Below are 19,540 nucleotides of genomic sequence, written 5' to 3'. Positions count from 1 at the left end.
TCAGCAGCATGATTTTTGTGATAGAGAAAAATAATGTCAAGAGTATAGTTATTGTAAGCATCTGCTAAAAAAAATAACTAAAAGGCCATCAGAAATACAAGGTATTTAGCTACTCTCTCTAGAGTAAAACCCATTGTGAATTCTGTGATCTTGCCTCCTTGAAAGAGAAATTGCATTTTCAGTTTCCTACACAAAACAAAACCAAAACATCTATTTATATGTAGACAAAGGAACTATATTTATGTATAGACTTATTTAGGAGCCTAGGTCTTCTGATAGGCTCATGGGATCTTTGCAGCAGAGAAATTATCCATGCTTCATCCAAAAGTGTGAGGGATCATCCAGAAGTTTTGCTTTTGAGAGGGGCAAATTACCTTTTTACGTCCTCAGTGCACAAATCCTTCCTGCCCACACACCTACCTAGCATCTCGCAACAATTCCTGTAAGGAGGAGAAGATCCAGACCTGCCACCAGCCCAGGACTGGTTTTACCTCTCTGGTTTGGTTCTCCTCCATGGTTTGCTAAGCCATCGAATCCTTGAACTTCTAAATGGAAATAACACATTGCCAAATACTAATCTTTATTATTGCAATCAACCAATTAAACTGTAATTCTACCATTGTTATCCACCAACACCTTTCCTGCTTAAGTGCAAGGCATGTTTACATTATTACTGAGGAGCTCAAACATTTTCTTTCACAATAAGGTATTCTCTTCCTCCACCCACCTAAACCAAGGTGAATGGTCATGAATCAGACCAGTATCTGGAACAACATTTTCGCTTCTAAAGCGATATGGACAGATGCAGAAAAGCCAAGAATTACTATCTTCACCAGTTTTAAGGTCGGTTGAAAGATTTTGCAAAAAAAAAAAAAACAACCAAGCAAAAAAACCTGCCACATACCCAAATGCAACACCACCAGGCAAAGCTGGCATTTTATTTCCTTTTCTTTTACAATATCACTGCTGAAGTGAAAAGTTTGAGATCTGTTACACCAAGTGAAATAGCCATGAAGGAGGAAATCAGATGGCAAAACAAGTAACACAAATCTTATAAAATCCCAGACCTATTAGCACTGTGTAGATAAAAGTAGTTTTGATTTTATTCCAATCTGCTTTGTAAAGGGCCTTTCCCTTACCCCACTAAACAGAATCTGCACCAGTAATGCTGGTTCACAGTTACACAGAGACAAAAACATGCAAATTCCACTTCTACACTGTATTTAATTAACAGATTCATCTCTTTTGTAGTCCATATATACACAGAAAAGCGTTGGCTACTGCTCACAGACAATGATTTATCTGTTCACCTGTAGTCAGCTAAAGTAGTGGGAAATAGCAAATAAAAATACAGGACTCCAAATCCAGGATAAACTAACTTCAAAGCTGGGTGCAGAAAAGAAATTATGGAAGTTGGACACAATGCAGAAATCTCTATCTAGTGGTAAGGCATTGTTGTTTTTATAACTCATTTTTGGCACCTACCTTCCCTTCTTTGGGAACACTGTGTACATGCTGAAAAGGAGAAGTTAATCCCGACACCTTGTATTCACAGCTATCTATGGAGTGCAGTGCTGGTAACCCACACTCAGGAAACACGGAACACTGCTTTCATTTTCCTATAACCAATTCAAAATAGTAGCACCATTAAGCTGACACCAAAAGTATACATCATCAGGTAAAGACTGTATTTGAAAACCTTACTTCTCATCAGAAGACCTCTGGATACGCTGCTCCCTCAAAACTGGAACTGATAAAAATCAGCCAACCACATACACACACTCACTCAGCATGAGAGTTGTAGATCACAAAACGTGTAAAAACTTGTTCCTTCTCAGGAAATGCCCACAATTGATCCTCAGATTCAAGCCCAAGTGTTAAAATACCACAAAATACCACTGTGCCATTTATCTAATTCTTTAAACTGCAAACATCAGTGCGATTATCTGAGCACTTGAAAATGACTGACGAACATGCACTTAGCAGCATATCTCATTACTACTACATTTTTGTGGCAGGCAGACATACAGATGTTTCTCTGTTTTCCTCCAACCAAGATACCTGCTAAGTCTGCATCTTCTCAAGCCAGCCAGTGTGTTATTCAAGCCATTCTCATAAGGTCATATCATCATTACAACACATCCTAAGCAACAGAAATAAAATTACATTCAAACAAGTTCCTACTATATTAACAAGTCCATCAAATCACTACAAATGCAATGTTCTTAAATATGTGCTCCAGCACAGAAACAGGTCTGTGCTCTCCTCTGCGCCATCTCGAGAAACAGCAGCCAAGAAGGAAGGATGTAGCTGCCTCTACTCAGATCTACCTCTTGCAACCATGTCTTCTCTTCCTCAGGTCATCAGGTGGGGAGAATAGCCAAGATCAGTTTAGCCTGTAAAAGTACTACAGATTAGTACCATCGATCAGTTTTGCTTAACTAAACCATATACTTCAAAATTAAAAAGCACCCAGGTCCAAAATGAGACACCATGAATAACCTTTCAGTTTCAGCACTTCCTAAATATCAACCGCCCTACAAAAGAATTTTATGCTAATTATGTGAAAACAAGGGTACGTTGTCATCTCCCAAATCACTAGTTCTCCCCTCTCAAAGTAAAAAAAACCCTGTGTATCCACAGTCAAAGTGTTACTAACAGAGCAATGTAACCATTGTGCTTTGCCGTGGGATGGACGGCTTCACAACCAGAGGCACCAAACAGGGCCTGTCTCTCAGCATCAGCTGGTATCTCTTGCCCATATGATGGCTCACCCTGAGATATCATACAGGCAAGCTTTGTTTCATGGAACTCACATGGACAGATACTCAATCAGAAGTATGTTCTGCCCAGGTAAACTCGTACTGTTTAGGACATGATTACTCACTAGCTCTTTTGTTTGTAGGAATCCTCTTCCACATCCCACTGCACAGCCATGACACCACATCGACTAGTAGAGAGCAAGGAGATGGGAGGACTGTGAGACTTCAGCTCTATCTACCTAATAATCAACAACATTTGATACTCCACTGCAAGGACACCAACAGAGAAAGCAGACTTTGCCGTGGTCTAAGATGCTTTGGGGCTCAAAATATATAACATGGAGTAGTTCAACTTGATGCATTCTTTTCAAATGGGGGACAGGCAATTTGCTGTCTCAGATACTTGTGTAATGGAAGTCTGTCTTGGAAAGGAATCCAAATCAGGTTTGTATCTACCCAAATACATGTGTGAAACCTTCTGATAATGGTCTTCATGCTTACGTTCTGCTCTTCATAAAATGTCAGGGGAAAAAAACCACAAACCAAATCCAAACCAATAATCTTGCTTTCTTGAGTGCTTGTTATCAACCCTGCCTACTGGATTCTAAAAATTGCTATCATGCAAGATGTTCAGTTGCTTAACTACAGAGGTTCAAAAGTAGAAATGGGCATCAATGGGCTCACAGTGAGGAAATGAGCAACAAGTCAGGAATGGAGGTCCACAAAAACAGACTGCCTCCTAGATAAGCTATTATTAAGTCTGTTCTACCAAGCCACCTACCCGTGACAACAAGGTAGAAAGCAACCAAAGGTTACCCAGAAGGAAAGGCTTTTATTATCTTGAAAAGAGATCTATTCTACTGTGGAACCACTAGAAAGAGAAAGGGGGAAAAATAAAAATAAATAAAGCAAAAAATCAGTTCTGCCACAACAGCAACAAACCAATGTTTGTTTAGGATGGATGGCCACTAGCCCAGCATTTAATGAATTCAAGGACTCCAAACAGGATGGCTTTAGAACTGACTTTAAGAGAAAGCCTACTGCATTCTTGGAAGAACAAGAAGAGGATATGTCATATACGAGAAGGACATTGCTTCCAGGAGTGCTTCAGCGCACATAGTAACAATTGAGTGCTTCAAACTCAGCCCTTCAGATTGAGCATTCAATTCTCAGTATCCTCACCAGTAAAGCTAAGCAGAAAAATTCAAATCTCAGATATGTAAAATTTTGCTTCAAAATGAAAATATGGAGGGGACTTATCCACATCCAGATCATTAATGATACTCTTAAGAAGCACAATCTACATAAAATGAGTTAAAAACTAGCACCATGACAGGTCACCTGCAGAGGAGGGAAATTCAAAAGAGGTACTGAGGCAACTTGAAAAGGTAGCTACAATAACCAAGAGAAATGATCTGTTATGAGGAGGTGTTTAGTAGTATGACCAAGAGAGGTTTTCAGGATAAATTAGATAAGGTCTTTGCGGGCAGTGAACTAAGCATACTTATGACATCCATTAAGAGCTCTGAATCTCATCAAGTACATGCCTCAAGCAGACTGCCTGAATGAACCCGAGCATCCAACCCTTAAGTGAGTCAGGAGAGACTGGCCTGTATACTTGCTCCAGAATTAGAGATGTGTCTGACTAGCAAGCAAAAAAACTGTTTCTATTCTGTCCAGCTTATGAGACTCAAAAATCCCAACCAAGACCTCATTAAGAAAGCAGATTCTTTGTTTTTCACAAACTCCTTTTCTTCCTTGCTTCAATTTCACATTTCTTGTTTCAATTTCACCCTTCTTCGTCTTTACTCCTTGCTACACTCTGCTTCTTTGTTTTGTCAGAAAGGCACCTTCTCTACTGATATGGTTAATGGACTAACACAGAGGCCTGAACAACACAAGTACAGTATATCCTACTATTATGTCTGTGTTCAGTGTCCTGTTCCTAAGCCACACCTGCTCTACAGAGCACCAAAAATAAATTAGAACAACCAGCATTGACAAGAAAAGAAGGCTTCCAGACTTTACAGGATGAAGCGGTTCAGTGGTTCCAGCACAGAAAAGCAGCAGCAGCAGCCGTGATAGAAAGGCTCCAATCAACCACTCATCTGTGGAGCAACAGGAGAAGAGAACAGAATGAACAGTCAGAAGGGTCAGCAGCAGGTGAGCACACACACCGGATGGAGATTTCTAATTTTTTTTTTTTTTTTAAGCAGTAACAGAACAGAAGGCAATTTCTGATTTCGCTAAAAAGCCTAAACCAGGTACCTACCAACTCTATACAGAATGCACATGTAACATCTTTCTTACTATGCAAAGGATAAACCACTCTGAGGCATCAAGAACCACAGTCTGTGGTCTGCATGTATGTGTAACAGAATGCTTTGTTGAGCATAACTTCTTATCAAAAGCTAAACACTACTGGAAGAGAGTTTCCTCTATGGACAGTAACACATAGTTATAGAATTTATAATCCCTTTCCTTCAACCACCAGTCAGGGCTTGGCAGATTAAAAAAAAGGTGGCAGGTGATGAGAGGGGTTGAATTTTCCTCATTTAGCAAACAAAGCTAGGACAGAACAGAAGAAAGATGTAAAGGTCCAACTTTATTCCACAGGTCAACACAGACAAGAAAAAAATTTAATTTCACCCCCTGGTTTGTATGATGTTTTTTCAGTCATGAAAGGATTGCTAATCCCACACAAGTGTCTTCCCAAACTACATATACTGGAAGGTTTGGGTTTTTATTTCATACCTCTGCAGTTTACTATCTAGGGTCAATGTGCCAAAACTGAACTAGTATGTGGGCTGTTCCTAACCTCCTCTCTTCAGTTCTCACTTCTTATCCTAACGACCTGCAGCTCTGCAGGCCTCTGAAAGAATCATTTACTTTGTCTTCAATTACAATTAATATTTTAAAATTACACAAGCAGAAAAATTAGCATGAATTATTGTTCCTAACTATTGATATAACAAGTAGAATGGCATACCTTAACTGCAAAAAAAAATTTAAATTATTACATCACACAAGTTAACAAGACTTTCCAGAAAACCATATACTCAATTTCATGCCATGGTTCTAGCCACACAACACCACTAGAGATTATAAGCATGCTTTCAATGTTTATGCACACCTGCTACTACAGAACAAGCATTCCTTCATTTCCAGAACGCTTGGTGGTAGTAAGCAATCCTGTGGCTGGAACACTGTGTCATTAGCAAGAATAGAAAGGTTCATTAACTGCACACCCACCAGATTTCTGAGGTCAGTGGCATAACATAGAATTAGGGTGACAGTGCTACAGGAACTACACCTTCTATTTAAAAAAGGAAGAAAGGAAAAAGTAAGACTGCCATTGAGGAAAAAATGCAGGTACCAATTAACCCAATGTATCTCCAGAACATTCATTAAGCTTATAAATCAATATTCTTTTTCATTATATTTGTTTCAGTATTTGAAATGCATTTGAGGCCGTACATACAGCTCAGGTATAGGAGGAACAGATATAGAATTTCTTGCCCATCTCTTTCTCTTCTAACTCAGAGATATGAAAATTGCTGCAGAAGTAAAATTCATCAGGTAAAATCTACTCAAAGGATTTTTTTTTTAATTTCATTAAAATCCAGCTACTTAATATTAAAATACAAAAATGCAACCAAAAATATCCACAGAAGGTAACAGCAACAAATACCTTTTCCCCATCCTGTGCATCCAATTATTGTTGCATACCTGAAGAAGCTCTTCGTATTTACCCTGGCTCTGGAAGCAGGTTGAGCAAGCCACTAAAACTCCCTGGCATATAACCACGTTCCAGCTCACAGTGTCCAACACAGACTATCTCACCTCTCAGTCTGGTCTAAAGAGAGCCCTGGGTAACTGCCCCAAGGTAACTGTCAGCAAAGACTGGGTATTTGCTTTGTCCTGATGGCAGGCTTCTCACAGTCGCACAAGAAAATCTGCCAGCAAGAAAGGGGTTATTCTGGATAGATGAAACGAGACCAATAGGTAAGGTACAGGCAGCTAACTCTCTGGGTAGCTCTCGCAGGACAGAGACCAAAATCTGGAACCCCTGCCAAATACGGCTGCTGAAGATAAAGCGTGAGGACTGATACAGCTACAGTGTCAGCATTCCCATCTATATGAGAGTATTTAGTCAATTTATGATATTTTCTGAGGTAGAAGGAAAATACAGTTACTACCAATGGTAGGACAGTGTGGAAAGAGTCCTACAGCACAGCTAGAAAGTCTCTCTAAAGTACACAAAGTGCTTACAATAAGCCTGGGAAAATGAAGACTCCCTAGCATAGTCTCTATATGAGTGGTTAACTGTTATTTTATGCATCTTACTTGAGATCTTAACAACTCTCACATCACCCAGTTAACACAGTACAACCATCAGTGATATCTGCAAGGTAGCAGACACTCAATAGCAAGTCATAGAAGCTGCAATACTCTTCCAACAGATTGCTACAAAACCACGTAAACTTCCAGGGTTTCCCCAAAATTTTTTCACCAGATTTACTTGTATCAATGTCAATTTTTTGATTTGAAGACAAAGGAAGTAAGGGCAGACCTCAGTAAATTGGTACGCAGCTTTCACCTGCCAGCAGGTAAGCATCTGAAGTCTTCATGAAGCCTTTAAATTAATTTTCAGGTCACATCCATAGCACTAATACACACACACATTGATGAAGATACACCGCAGAATTACATCAAAATAAATTATTGAAATAATTAAATAGTGTTGTTTTCTTCACTTAATGTCCATAAGGGGCTGAGTTCACATTCATGTATCCATGGCAGTCTCATATAGCAGTGAAACTGGATCTCTTGCATCTTAAATGCCTGTTTCTGGGTTATGGCTTCTATTGGGATAATTCTGAGAAAGTAAGACAGTGGCTACATTAGATATGGCTGAAGAAAGAGGTGATACTTTACATCCATTTCTCCTTTCCACAGCACACTTGGGTATTTAGCAGTGCAAATTTTATTCACCGAATATTTACTATTGGTCAAAATATGTTGGGAAAAAAATTTAATTTCCATAAGAAACAGAAACATTTGCAGCTTACTCAAGTTTGACAAAGTAGTCAGGGCAGGTATTTCAGAAGTGTCTAAATATCTTCTAAAACTAAAAAAACATTTTGTTGGAGCAGTTTCAGCAATGCCAATATTTCAAAATTAAACTACTCAGCTTTTCATAAAAAACTCTTAACAAATGAGATGGCCTTTATTAGCACACAGTGAAATCTTCCTCAAAATCAGAAGAAATGTTTCAAAATTCATCCACAATTAAATTCTAATCTCTTTGGCCATAGGGAACCGAGCACCTCGGCTTCAAAATTCCATTCAATTCTTTTCCTTAAAATGATACATTTCCTCTTCTATGTCTACTACATCCTTTGTAAAACAAAGTAAATTCAGTCTTTAAAGAATTATAGTATCTGAAGTGAGATGGCACAGTAGTAATGTACCCATCCTGTGCACTCGTCAGAGACACAAAGAGCACTACGGTGTCATCAGCATCTCAGGTGAAGAAATCCTTTTATCTTTTTTATCAGGGCACAAAATAAAGAAGGAGCCTCCTAAGAATTCAGGGAATGCAAATAATAGTAGCAAAGAAAAACCATGAAACCACAAACTGGAATATTTCTTCTATTCTACAGCTCTAAATATTGGTCCAGCACCTCATAACTAAAGTATAATAAACTGCATGTACTTCCTCAAAGCATTTCCAAGTCTCAAGATAGAATTAGACACCAAAAAAAAGGAATTGGTTGTTTAATTTTTATTGTGAAGTTATTCACTGAGACGGTCCTTTAAAAGCAAGGACTCTTTTTTGTTAAACACAGTTGCTTATCAAATCAATTCTCTAATTGATGCCACTTCAAATTAACATGAAAAATCTTTGTCTCTGCTTTTCTCAAAGTGTACACAGTAGCTATCTTCTTAAATTGTTATAATCCAAATTCTGAATTACTGGTGCTTACTAGAGATAAATAAAATTAATTCACAGTGAAAAACAGCTTTTTCGAGAAAAAGAATTAAAAATAAAGAAAAAATTGCACTTTAAGGAGCAATGAAGTGTACACTGGAAGCAGCAGGCCTCTAGTGCTTGTTTCTTTTGCATTAAAGTATTCTGCAGCTTGACACAAAATATTTCTGATTACTTGCTTGTATTTGCATTATATTCTATAAGAGGAAGGAATGTTAGGTAAGATTTTCTCACATTGAACAATGTTTCTTCATCTTCTAGCATCACCTCTTTCTCAAATTATTTTTTACTATACAATTATTATTTTTTATTATACAATATTACATTCCCCAAGTAATTATGAAGTGAAAAAAGATAATTTGACTGGCAGCCACTTGATTGTTTTACAATTCTCATACAGACTACAGGTTGGCTATGAAAACATGCTCTAAAGGCCTGAGGAGGAGACATGATAACCACTATAAATTTGACCCTAAAGGTAAGTATGTGCTATTCAAGTGAAGTGTAATGCTACTTCTACAAGTTATCTAATGTTTCTTCAGGTTTTCATTTTCCAACTCTTGTGTAGATCTGCTGGCACACAAGAAGAGCAATACCTGCCATAGGTAGGGATATAGCCCTGCAACAAGCCTCACCCAAAGCCAATCCAGTGGGCAGAAAAAAAAGGAAAGATCCCTGTTGGCTTTATGTGAGAACTTCAATCTTAAAAAATAAAAATCAGTTTGCAGCATGTTCACAGATGTTTGTTTTCAGCCCTTTCTTCAAAGAAAACATAGCACTCAAGCTTTACACAATTAAAACACTATGTCTTAGCCTCCATGTACTTGGTAACCTCAAAACAAGAACATATTTCATGTCACAGGAGTATCAAAAATTATGTTTTAGTCAAAGTTTAGCAGCAATTCCATTTTCCTCCATACAATTAATATATTCTAGAATTTGTTTCAAGTGTTGCATTTACATTTTATCACAACTTAAACTCAAACCCAAAGAGCAAAAGAAACCAGACTTGTAAGTACAAAATAATCAAAGACCCTGCTCTGCTCAAGATTATATGTGGGGAGGAAAAAGTTCTGATTAGAACTTTTAGTCAAAAAAGACTGATAGAAAAGCCTTCCTGAAATAGAAGGGCCTTCCTCCCCACACCAACTTACAAAGCGAATAACCAACATCCTTGGAAAATAGATCCTTCCACCTCACTGTGAAATGCATTTTCAATAAGTAACAAAAATTACAGCTGTAGAAGTACTGGGCCGAGGATGAACTTCAGATAAGTGTATCCATAAATGTAGAAAGTTGTTTCTCAAGAACAATAATTAGCACTCTTGCTGAGGTAAATACACATAATTTTTCACTTATTTTGCAAGGACACACATTCATGCACGTTACTGGCAACTGTGCACAGGTCTGTCCTCTGATTTCCAGATGCTGATCAGAGCATTCCATGTACCTAGTCGCCACATCACTCTTGGTGTAAAAAGCCTCAGGCTAAGATCTACCACCTTTCAAAACAGCCAATCTCTGCTCCAAATGTTAAATTATATATTGAGCAAATGCTAAGAGAGAGTTACATGATGGTAACCACTCAAATGACGTTCACACTCTTCTGAAGAGCTCAGCTTTAGCAAACAAAATCTGTCATACAGATTTAAGTTTTCCAGGCCTTCCATAACTGCTGGTGTGTAGCCTCTCATCCTCATTTTTAGCAACATACAACGGTTGCATCTTCTTATGCTTGTTTTACACAACATGCTGTGGGCTCCCATATAGAAGCTGTCATCTCTGTCATACTGCACTTTATCCAAGATACTGGTGGAAGTCTAGGTAACACAGGAGAGGGGAGCGAAGCACACGTTTTAGAAATAGCAAATGCCATTTTTGCATGTGCTCCCAGCCTACTCGTAATTCAACACCTTTTACTATCCAAGTGAAGACACTGCACAACTGTTATTACCATTTCTAAAAAATATTGAAAGAGACAACTTTAAGCAATCTGCATGTATTCAGTCAATGGATTATTCAACTACTGGAGCTCTTTGCTGTGGAATCTGGCCCCATGACTGCATAATATTAAATAAGAATTGAAGTCACTAAAGGCAGCAGATGTCAAAGCCACTACCAGACATGGAATTTCATAGTCTCTTTCCCCCTCCATATGACCTGAACTTTCCAGATGGGTAGTATTTTATATGCAAGATTTTAGTCTGTCTTCTGCAATTTTTTTTTTTTACGGAGGAAGTTTTATTTTTCCTGCTAATCCTACCACTTAGGAAAGTAGCTGCCTCTGCTCTCATAGCAAGTACTGTTATGTTGCAGGAACCATTCTAGTACTTGGGAATCACTTGAATTTGATGAAAAGCATCATAACTCCTAGTTCTGAGGGCAATACTACACAAATACCCCTCTGAAAGATATCCAACGCCGGAACTTCTTATAAAGCTATGACAAAATGTTCAGCGAGTCAATCATCTCAGTTTGTGCAATTGCTGTATAAGCAGAAGGTCTTTTTTCTTCCTTTCCAATTGTTCTAGCATTTTCAGTGCAGTACAACTAACAAACTCTACTTCCGCTGAAGTAAGAGTGTCCTCAAATTTATCTTTTATATCTCTTCATATTCACTCTTCCACCTCTTCTAGCCCACCACCACATGTTTGGACGCTCATTTCATCCACAACCATTTCCTCAATGCTTGAGGAGTCTCGGGAAAAGCAAGACTGCTCACATGAGCCACAGAGCTACACAGGTGTGTATGGCACGTCAGTACTTACGATGAACTAAGTGAACACATAGTGGTTCATACAAGCAACAACCTCATCTGACTTAAAAATATTTTACTATAAATACAAAGCAAAAACTAAAATGAATAAATGGATGTTGTCAAAAGTTGATGAAGAAATTCAGTAAAAATATTAGCTCTTCAACATCAGAGTAAACCTTGTATTAGCAACTAAGGAGCTACCTGAGCTGCCACTCTAAAGGGTGGAGTTCAACTACAGACAGACTGAGGGAGAAACAAATTGGGGGGAGGGGGGAGAAAGATGTGCCCCACTCCCCTCCCCCCCCAAAAAAAAACCCCAAACCAAACAACCCACACCAAAGTGTGTGACTCTCTGGACTTCCTGGACTTCTATGACGAGCTGAAAGTGCCCCAGAAGACTTAAATGTATTTTCAGAAACACTCTGTGGAACTAGAGGTGTTGGTCTTAACATTATTGCTGAAGACACTACAGGACAGCAGAAATACAATAAAATTTGCCATGTTGCCTCAACTAATTAAGTATTCGGTAGTTTGGAATTGGTGGGTTTGGGGTTTTTTTTGCTCTTCTCTTGGCAGTACTCTAGGGAATTGACTGGATTTGGTCTATTCCATTCAACAGTGTTGAATTTGCAAATTATAGTAAATTTGGCCTTTTGCTCCCAGACTAGAGATATCAAAAAAGTCAACGAAACTACCTGCAAGGGATCAGAGCAGACAAAACCAAGAGGCAGGGAGATGGCCAAGCAAGGCAGACCAAAAGCCCCCCTTCTCAGCACACTTGCAGAGAAGGTAATACCATTTCAGGTTGCTTGGACAACATGCTGGTAGAAAAAGTTGACAGAGAAGCATTTACATATCAGCAATTTTAAATCAATGTCCACTTCCAGCTGTGAGCCACAGAAAATGTGAATACACCACTTGGTAGTATTGCTACAGACTACAGAACATAGTCTCATTGCAGAGGATACCAGTAGGGCCTGCCATATGAAAGACTCCAGAGCAGTGCTCCTGAGCTAGTCCAGTTCTTCACAAGTCTTTAACCTATAAATGCAAAGCCCAGAAAGCAGCTGATATGCTGATGGGCACCACCTCAGAGTTGATATATTTCATCCAGAAGCCACAACTCTCCCAGCATATATGCATTAATGCTTTTTCAAGTAACTGGTAATTTATCAGTTGGGCATAAGATGTAGGTGAAAAAACTCCACACCACTGTCAACTTAATTATTTCATTATCATGTGATTATTCATTAGTATGAACTAAGAAAGCAACTGCAGAATCAGTCAGAAACCAATCATATTCTGTCTCCAGAATGTCACAGCAGTGTTTCACAGAATGGATGAGGCTGGAAGAAACCACAGTGGGTCATCTGGTCCAACTTCCATGCTCAAGCAGGGTCATCCTAGAGCACATGGTACAGGATTGCATCCAGATGGTTCTTGAACACCTCCACTGAGGGAGACTCCACAACCCCTCTGGGCAATCTGCACAGTCACTTGCACAGTAAAGAAGTTCTTCCTCATATTCCGGTGGAACTTCTTGTGCATAAGTTTCTGCCCATTGCCTCTTGTCCTATTTCCTTATACTAAGCTGAGCTTTATTTGCAAGGTTGATCTGAAAAAAAGATCCTTGAAAAGGGTTCACTCTGACTTTTTCAGAAACACAGTTCAGCTCTGAAAAACAACCACACTCCCACCAGTGCTCCACTACTGATGTGAACGATTAACCCACCCCATGAAACGTGGCAAAGCAGCAGCACTGCAGCAGCCAGACCAGCTAGAGCTCCTGCCATACACGCCTCCCCACACACAGATGTTTGCAGCATCAAGTTTGTTATCTGCACTGTAACACCATCTGCCCAGCAATCATCCACTTCAGTTTAAACTAATAATGGAATATAACTCAATCAAGTTTTCTTCATTCCTGCAGCACACACAGAATGCCCAAAGCAATCTATTTTTATATGGCATGTTACTCTTTGCTCTATATGCCAAAAAATACAGTCAATTTTTAAAGCAACAAATTTAAGCGCACATTTCTAGGCCTGTATGACAATAAAAACTGGATGCTGTTTGCATCATCTCACTGAGAAAGTAATTCCAACATAAGCTCCTATTCAGACATTTACTTCTTCATTTCCCAGTTGCCTTCAGAAAGGTTAGTCACCTTCTGGTTGAGCACTTAGCTGGTGAGTTTTCATAGATTATCATCCTTCAGGCTGTGCTAGGAGTTCCTCGCACAGACCAAACCACAGACTTGAGCCACCACGTACGAACTGGGATCCACACTGGGTGTCACAGTTTCAACTCCCTACTGATTTTTGTCAGTGTTTGACACAGGTAGCATAACATCGTTGCATCTTGTATTCACAAGCAGGTCAAGTTCCATGGGTTGTCACGTGGAAGTGAAACATTAGAAATCAAGCAAAGGAACCTTATGTCTTTCCTCACCATTTTGTACTCAAATCAGCTGCATATGTGTAACAACGTATGTGCAAAGTCTCAGTTGTCAGTCCCGCAAGTCTTGGCAAATGACACACTCTATTAAATGTGTATGTGTGCAATCCATAATACTTTAACTCTGAGATAAAGGAAAAACTAATGAATAATGGCTATAGAATTAAATATGAAATTATAAAAAAATTACAGTATTTCAGCATAAAGCTCTCTTCTCTGTGGAGAAGTCTCAGATCGCTGATCGGGGATCAAGCAGCAATGCACAGACCACATGGGCAGGACTGTATCTTTTCTAACACCCTGTGGGCTGTGGCACCTAAGGGCTGATAACCCCTCGAGGGACGCGCAAGATGACTTATGAACTTTCATTTTGGCGTACTGTTTCCCCTAAGCTTTTCTGGTATAATGTGATGCATGGTATAGGAAAAGCTAAGAATCTGATATTAAAAAAACCCCAACAACATTACAATGGCATGCCTGCACCATGTCAAGTCATAAATTACAGAGTTTTACGGTATGTGGTTTTGCTACCTCATATAAGGCATTGTGATAATTACGAGAACCACACCTTTCATCTCACTGACCTATAATGCTAGATTAATGTAATGTTACACTCACAATTTCAGCTTGAGTGATTTTTTTCAGGTTTTCAGGCAGGCTTATTAAAACTTAATAAACTGAAGTGCACGCTAGCTTCATCGTTTTGTAGCAGCAATTTGTTTCCTCATACTTCTAGTGAAACACGTGAGTCTCTGGCCCCTGGGTACTTAAAACTTCTGTATTTTTCCCTCTGGTTTTAAAACTTGGTTTGCTTCAAAGAACTAGTTCGGGTTTTTTTGACAGTTTAAGCGCTGTATTTTACTAGCAAAAAAAAGAAAGTCGGGAAGCTCCAGAAAGGAAGCGAGCAGCCCAGCAGCCAAGGCAGCACACCTGCCGAGGCCGGGGAGGGAAGGTGCGGAGCGGCGGCAGCGCCGCTGGGGACGAGATGCTGTGCCGGCAGACCCTGCGCTCCAGCACGCCTGAGGCCCGGCCGGGTGCAGGCAGGCCGGTCCCGCCGGAGGTGGGAGAGGGAAAGTTGGCGCCCGCGGCCGGCCGGGAGCCGCGCCGCCCCCTCCTCCCCCGGGCACCGCCCGCGCTGCCGAGGGGCGGCCCCGCCGGCCCTGCGCACGCTCCCGCTCGCCGCCCATGAGGCGCCCGCGCCGGGAAGGCACTGACGAGTCATCGCCCCGCCGCGTCCCCGCCCCCGCGGCCCTGGCGGGACGGGAGGCCGAAGGGAGCGGCGGGCGGCGGGGGTAGCCCGCAGGTGATGCTCCGGCGCGGCGCTGACCGGCCCGCCCTCCGCGGCCTGGACTCTGCGGCTCAGGGCAGCGGGTCCCGCCCGGCGCAGCCACCTTCGCCTGCCTCCCGCCCACCCGGCGCCGGGGGCTGCGCCGGCCCCGCCGCCGGGCGCTCCCTCCACGCCCACCGCGCCGCCGGCCCCGCGCTCCCGCACGCCGGTGCCTCCGCCGGGAGGCGCCTCCCGCGCTGCGGCGGCCGGAGCGCGACCCGTGCTCCCCGCCACACCTAGCAACAGCGCTGACAGGACGCAGTGGCGGCGGCGGGAGGAGGAGGAGGAGGAGGAGGAGGAGGAAGCGGAATGGCTGCCGCGGCGGCGGCTCCCTCCCTCCCCGGAGCCCTGACAGCCAGCGCCGGGGCGGAAGCAGCAGGCGGCGTGCTGTGCCCGTCCTCCTCCCTCCTCCTCCACCGCCGCCTCCTCCTCCGGGCTCCTGCGCTCCCTCCTGCCAATGCAAACTAACTCCCCCTCGCCAGGGCCGGCGGGCTGCACGCCTCCCCCGCACCCACCCATGCCGCCGCGCCGCACGCCGCCGCCTCCCCAAGGAGCGCTCCACGTCGTCTGCAGGACCCGCTCCTGCCACTCCTCACCCACTGCCCGCCGACCTCCCTCCCCCGGCGGCCGCCGCCGCCGCGCCCCGGCTGCCGCTGCACCTTGTGCCCCCCGCCCCGCACCGCCCCGCCGCCGCACACGCGGCCCCCGCACCCCCCGCCTGCCCTGCCCTGCCCCGGCCGCGGCCCCGCGGGCACTCACCGATGTGGTTGTCCTCGATGTGCTCGATGAGCTCTGCCAGGGTTGGGAAGTGGAGCCCGCAGCCCCCGAACCTGCAGGCGTTGGAGAAGAAGGAGGCGGCGGCGATGCCTGTCATGGTGTTACATCGAGATCCCCCTGCGGTGCCTGCTCTGCCAGGGCCGGCGGCGGCAGGGCGGGGAGAGGCGGGGGCAAGGGGGGAACGGGACGGAGAGAGAGAGATGGGGAGCGAGAGAGAGGGAGGGTGGGGGTGGGGAGGAGGAGGTGGCGGCGGCAGCAGCAGCAGCAGCGTCGGGAGCGGCGGAGGGGAGGGACGGGCTGGGTGGGGGGAGATGAGGCAGCCGCAGCTGGGAGGAGGGACCAGCGCGGCTCTGTAACAGCTGTGCTGCCCCGGCGGCGGCCGCCGCCGGCGGGAGGAGCAGGGCACCCGCGCCGCCCTCCGCCGCCGGGGGACACCCGCGCCGCCGAGTCCGGCACCGCGCGGGGCCGGGGGGGAGCAGAGATAACTTTCCCCTTCAGCCTCTCGCAGGCGGCGGCTGGGCCGGGGGCTGCTCCTGCGAGGGGAGGGGAGGGGAGATGCTCCGGGGAAGGTGCTGCGGCCGGGAAGGTGGCGCCCGCCCCAAGGGGCTCTCCTGGCCGCCGGGAGTTGGCTCCTAACGCCGTCGTCACCTCCACCATCCCGGGGGGAAACAACCAGCCCTCGCCGAGGTCGCCAAACTGAGGGGCAGTCGCTCCTTCTCCGAGGTGGGCCGAGGCCGCCAGACCCAACCTTCACCTGCCCGGCGACGAGCCGGAGGCCCCGGGCACCTGCTCGGGGTACTGGGGTCTGCCCGCCGCCTGGTGAGCTGCGGCCCCCCTCCCTCCTGAGCTGCCCGTCACGGATCCCTGGGCCGGATCGTTCCCGCTTTCGCCGCCCGATGAGGCGGGTCAGGGATGTGAGGCTGCGGCCCTGGTTGGGGGGGGGGAAAGTTAAACGAGAGTTGCATACACCTCGCTCCTACATCCTATTTTGACTTTTTGTCTCCAGAAAGCTATTCAGCAGAGAGGCTGACTGATTAATTGATTTTAATGAAGGTCTCCCTAGGCTCAAATTCACAGACAGCTTTATTTAAAATTAAAGGGAAAAAAAATTGCTCATCAGGAAGGCTCTCTCTTTTTCTCCCCCAATTCTGTTTTATAATAATCTTTTTTTTCCCATATTTATACAATTCTACACTATTATTAATATTTTTGAGCAAAAGTATGGCAAAAAAAATCCACCTCAGTATCTGCATGAGACTCTGAATTGGTCAGATAGAAGTGGTTCCACTGATCCCACTGACGGATAGGAGTCCAAGGCTGTTCTCCTCCGTGGGATATCAACTGTGTGCACAAGAACAAGCCTAGCTCTTGCCTGTCTTGTTACCTGTATTGCAGGTGGGGATGTTCCTAGCATTGCTGAGGGAACCAAAGAACAACAAATCCTAAAAATGTAGTAGAATGGTTAGTGAATAGAAAGATGAGTATTTGCCCATTTGCTTAAAGCATGAAAAGTCTTGAAGCTAGTTCCTGGTGTCCCGTATATGAGAGAACCCATTGTTTATGTTGAGAAAACAAGCTTTATCTTGCAGTTTATTTTAGTCGTTTTCTTACATGTTCACTTTAATATTTTTTTGATGTTTTGCCCTCGTCCAATTGTATTTTTCCACTCCTTCTGGTTTACATCAAAGAAAACAAAGCGAGCACAAAACCTACTTTCCAGAAAAATACTGTGCGAAGAAGACTTCTCTTACTTCAACACCCAGAGCTGGAGTTGGTAAATGGAGTTTGCATAGCCATGAGATGCTGAAACACAGAACTATAACAATATTGTAGATTTTACACTTCAAAAAAGAATGGTAATATGGACACATAATAGTCCACAATATGTTTTCAAGGTTCACTGCAACCTCCAGTTTAGAGGGTTGGGGAACTGCTGCTGTTAGGCATCTTGTGAAAATATCTAATTCTTTTGACTGATATGGAGGTACATCTGTCATTTGGTTTACCTGTTTCAAACATAGCTGCTTTGAAGGTTACTATTCCTCTAATTTCTCCACGGCATTTCTGATGTTATCAAAGGAACTTGCTCACTGTGGGTTGACTCAGCAAAGAAGGAGTTGTTCCTACTTAAGACCGTAATTCTGGAAACTCATGCCGCACAAGCTGCTGTCGTGAATAGTACCACAAAATCAGGTATGTGCAAGTGCCCATGTTATCAAGACATAAAGCAACAAATAGTAAGTGTGGAAGAGGAGTAAAATGGTAAGATAGGCATCTTCCCTAATAAATTGTAATTTTAAGACTAATTTGTGGAGTCAAATATGTAGGCCTTCTTAAACCTATAGAGGTTTTAGTAAGCATGAATCTTCAACATTGTTAACAAAATAGGGATTGTAGATTTTACTTTTTGGTTTGATTACGAGTAGGAATCGTCATAATTCAAATAGAAAAGTTCTAAGGCGGGAAATCAAGCTTAATCAGAATGAATAATAAAGATAAGAATTTCATGTGGCTAATTTATGAAGGTCAATAGATTTGTCAAGATCTTTGTCAAGATGTCTGTTAGGAAACAAAACTGTGATGGACATTGGGTTGTTATCAATAACTTTTAATAGCTGTTAACAAAGAGCACTACTCACTTACAAAGAAATGAAAGTAGGTTTATAGCTGACAAGTAATAAACATTCATTGTTAACCACCTGCTAGTAATAGACAATGTAATGATTGCTTTTTGATGTGTGAACTTGTCCAGTTAGCTGCAGGTCTCTTTTCATTAATTGTTTGGTAAATTCTCAGGATTTTTGAGAGCCTTTGAGCTAGGGAGAGCACTTAACTCTTGCAGCAGTCAAGAAGAGCTGAGAAGCCAGGAGTTATTGGTATTACATAGAGTAAGGATTCAGGTCAGTATCTTTTGATGGAGTTACACCTCCTACTCTGTAGGGCCTGTTTTTGTACGTATTCAACTTTGATGGCTTTAGTTAGGATAGTTTTAGCACTTCTACTTTTTTTCCTATGATTTAAGCACTCGGAACACTCTCACTATTCTTCCATAGAATCAGGAGGGTTTTCTTCCCAGCATAGTTAAGAGATTTCTGCCCCTGGTTTTGGTGTCCAGGCTCATGACAGATGGGCAGGTCCAGTAAAGAATGCCCCCAAATTAACTCTTCTCATGCCTGGTTCACTGCTGTTGTCATGTTACTCTCTGTGTTACAGACAAAATACATTACATTCTGATAATAAGTGGTGTTTGTAGAAAGATCACACACTCTTCCTCATGTACTTGTTCTTTTCTCTAGCATCTGGGAAATGGAGTAATTTTATCAAACTTCTTATCAGTATTTTAACCAATCCGATATATTTTGAAGTTCTTTATTATGAACGATCACAATGTGACAAGTGTTGTTCCTCGGGGGTCAATGTTTAACCAGCACTGTTTAACGTCTTTGTTGGCAACATGGACAGTG

At 43.0% G+C, this 19,540-nt stretch overlaps 1 protein-coding gene across 1 annotated transcript in view; it reads right to left on the bottom strand.

Annotated features, from left to right (window-relative positions):
• Positions 1-16,300, bottom strand: part of JAZF1 (JAZF zinc finger 1) — a 191,485-nt gene extending 175,185 nt beyond the window's left edge. The window contains exon 1 of the mRNA XM_017837265.1: positions 16,059-16,300. Coding sequence (XP_017692754.1) covers positions 16,059-16,173 — 115 coding nt within the window. The 5' untranslated portion in view covers positions 16,174-16,300. The remainder of the gene's footprint in view (positions 1-16,058) is intronic.
• Positions 16,301-19,540: the final 3,240 nt, after the last annotated feature.

This window comes from Lepidothrix coronata, unplaced genomic scaffold (assembly GCF_001604755.1).
Source record: "Lepidothrix coronata isolate B3197 unplaced genomic scaffold, Lepidothrix_coronata-1.0 Scaffold300, whole genome shotgun sequence".
In the NCBI taxonomy this organism is placed as follows: domain Eukaryota; kingdom Metazoa; phylum Chordata; class Aves; order Passeriformes; family Pipridae; genus Lepidothrix; species Lepidothrix coronata.
Note: the sequence above shows the minus strand (reverse complement) of the source record. Positions and strands in the feature narration are given on the sequence as shown.